At 33.9% G+C, this 3,680-nt stretch overlaps 1 protein-coding gene across 1 annotated transcript; it reads right to left on the bottom strand.

The window, feature by feature from the left end:
- Nucleotides 1–2,294: 2,294 nt before the first annotated feature.
- LOC121804118 lies at nucleotides 2,295–2,735 on the bottom strand. Its single transcript, XM_042203658.1, has one exon. It carries the CDS (start codon nucleotides 2,733–2,735, stop codon nucleotides 2,295–2,297), a length of 441 nt encoding a protein of 146 aa, XP_042059592.1.
- Nucleotides 2,736–3,680: the final 945 nt, after the last annotated feature.

Here is a 3,680-nt window from a genome sequence, read left to right as displayed (position 1 = left end):
GAATAACATATCCTACGACATAATGGGAAAATATGTCAACAACCTAAAACAGATAATGTCAACTAGCATATCTTAACTGACCCACACCAGAATCCAAAATCAAAATCTCAAAATAAGCAGCACCAACATACCAGACATCCTATCATGGACTCTCAACCTTACCCATAACCCCTTCCTCCACCAACAAACACCACAGCAGCAGTTCTTCAGCCCTAGGAGGGTGCATTTTGCATAGAACTATTTTGTATGTCAACAAAATGTCAACAAAGAGTATAGCTACATAGAATATTTAACAGGTAACTTACATCATATCAACATATTTGCATTTATGTCAACAGAACATCAATTCAAACCAGAACATAATGTTAACTAGCATATCTTAACTGACCCACACCAGAATCAAAATCACAAAATACGCAGCACCAACACACCAACACTAACATCTTAGACTACCTATCATGGACTATCAACCCTACCCATAACACCTTCCTCCACCAACAAACACCACAACAGGGGCTCTTCAGCCAGGGGAGAGTGCATTTTGCATACATCTATTTTGTATGTCAACAAAGAGCATAACTATATATAATATTTAACATGTAAAATACATCATGTCAACAGATTTGCATTTATGTCAACAGAACATCAATTCAAATATCAATAGATGTGCATTTATGTCAACAAAGTATAATTCACCAACAAAGTACAAAAAAGTCATGTTAATGAAAACCAATCCAAATTACCTTCACCATTCGTCGACGTCGGCTCGGAATAAGATGAAGAATCCATCAGATAACACGTTAGGTATTGATTACGAATTGAACTCGAAGCTAAAGATGAAAAAGCAAAAAGAAACTGGTTAGAAACAAATTCGACTGGGCATCAACAAATAAAGCATAAAAACAGAATCAAAGTCGATAAAATCAACCTAAAAACTTCAGATTCAACCAAACTCCGTCGAATTAGTCATTTTTTTCAAAAATTGATATGCTGAGGATTCGTCGAATCAGAGATCGTTGAAATCGTCTGTGTTCTAATTTTCGAATCAATTGAATCAGAAAGTGTTGGAATCAATTGAATCAGAGAGATCTCACAGAAATCGCCAATCTCACCAAAATTGCGATTGAAGGCTGAAGAACCCTAAACTAAACCACGAAATTACCATTATACCCTTTCATAATAAATTAATCTAAAAATATTTTTTATGTGGCAAAATCTGGACCACTCATTTAATAAAAATGAGTGGCTGATGTTGCATCTCATTTCTCAATTAGCGTAAAAAATCTCAATTGATCATGGACATATATATATATATATATATATATATAAAGTCCCATTATTCACAAATCCACTCTTAAAGACCGAACCACCGAACCATACCAAATTAGAGTTTTTTGATCTAGTTTTTTTATGGATGAGAGACACAAATTTATAATTTATTTTCACCTTCATCACGAGCCTATTTTAATTCATCCGAAGGTAAATAAGTCATACAAACATGTTACAAAGATTTAAATTCATTCCAGTAGGTTTTTACTTCATTCCAGTAGGATTATTACTTCATTCCAGTACGTAAATGCGGTTTCGCCGTCACGTGTCGTTCTTTCTCTCTACAATATCTATCACCACCGCCACAACGCTGGTATGATGTAATAAACACATGGAATGATGCTATAAATTATTGGAATGAAGTATGTGAAGTCCTACTGGAATGAAGTAAAAACCTTATCTAATGAAGTAATAAACGCACTTGAATAAATTGCATTTTTTAATGTAAATAAAGTAAAAACTCAGGTCAATGAATTCAAATGAAACATATGTTGAATCATTTCAAAACCTACTGCAAGAAAGTAAAAACATGTTGTAGTTTCAAGGTATTACGTACGGAATGAAGTAATAAATCTATACAATGAAGTAAAATGGGCTTGTAATGAAGACCGAAAAATTTACACAGCAGCACATCTCATCAAAAAAACTAGATCTAATGGCCCAGATTTGGTCTCTAGTTCGGTCTTTAAAATTGGTTCGACATTGATCACAACCCTATATATATATATATATATATATATATATATATATATATATATATATATATATATATATATATATATATATATATATATGATAGTGATCAAGATATAACTACTCTTAAGGGTATAACTAGAGATCAAATCTCAGCCACACATTTTAATGGAATAAATATTATTTATTTTAATTATAGAAAATATGCTGAGGGTATTTTAGGAAATTACATTATGAATTTAAACCTGCGTCTTACATGCTATCAAATTCATTCAAATCTGCGAATTCGGATAATCCAGCAGCTCCGCCAGCTCCTTCTCCTCCTCCTCGAACAGCGAGTGCCTCAGATCTGGATATTTATCATCATCGTCGTCGCCGCCACCGTAGAATTCTCTTATAGTTTCACATCCGCCGCTGATGTCTTTGCAGCAGCTGGCCGCGGAGTTGCTACTGTAGAGGACGATCGCCTTGCTCGGATCATTGTCGTCGATTTCGTCACCAGATTTGTGGTGGTGGTGGTGGAAAATGTGGTTGATCTTGGTGGTGATGGTGACGATGGAGAAGCTCTTCTTCTTGGAGAGAAGCGTGAGCGATGTGAGCATGAGGAGCGCTCTCATGGCGTCGGTTTTGCTTCTGACGGCTATGCATTTGGCTCTGGTCATGCAACTCACCATTGATATCAGCTGCTTCAACCTCGAACTTTTTTCCTTCATGGTTAATTACTCTGTGATCTCAACACTGACTTGCTAAAGGAGTGGTCACTAATATAGTTTTGTGTATGTAGTGAATTTCTTATGTAGAAGTTTAAGATAGAGCATTTGTTTTTATCTATGTATTAATGTCACAACTTTTTGTTGTTTCGATTTTGAAATATCTTTGTATTGTCTTTTATTGCTTGCCACTACCATGGTTTGAGCATTTTGTATCTTGCCAAAAATTAGGTGAACAATTATGTACACAATCAAATTCAGATTTCCAATTAAAATATACTAATTGTAATTATCTCAACACATCACTCTTAGCATGATTTTACTTCACTGTTGTTTACAAAACACATCACTCTTATTCTGATTTTACTTCACTCTTGTTTACAAAACACATCACTCTTATTCTGATTTTACTTCACTCTTGTTTACAAAACACATCACTCTTATTCTGATTTTACTTCACTCTTGTTTACAAAACACATCACTCTTATTCTGATTTTTTTTCACTCTTGTTTACAAAACACGTCACTCTTATTCTGATTTTACTTCACTCTTGTTCACAAAACACGTCACTCTTATTCTGATTTTACTTCACTCTTGTTTACAAAACACATCACTGCTATTCTGATTTTACTTCACTCTTGTTTACAAAACACATCACTCTTATTTTGATTTTACTTCACTTTTGTTTACAAAACACATCACTCTTATTCTGATTTTACTTCACTCTTGTTTACAAAACACGTCACTCTTATTCTGATTTTACTTCACTCTTGTTTACAAAACACGTCACTCTTATTCTGATTTTACTTCACTCTTGTTTACAAAACACATCACTCTTATTCTGATTTTACTTCACTCTTGTTTACAAAACACATCACTCTTATTCTGATTTTACTTCACTCTTGTTTACAAAACACATCACTCTTATTCTGATTTTACTTCACTCTT

This window comes from Salvia splendens, chromosome 5 (genome assembly GCF_004379255.2).
Source record: "Salvia splendens isolate huo1 chromosome 5, SspV2, whole genome shotgun sequence".
Classification (NCBI taxonomy): domain Eukaryota; kingdom Viridiplantae; phylum Streptophyta; class Magnoliopsida; order Lamiales; family Lamiaceae; genus Salvia; species Salvia splendens.
Note: the sequence above shows the minus strand (reverse complement) of the source record. Positions and strands in the feature narration are given on the sequence as shown.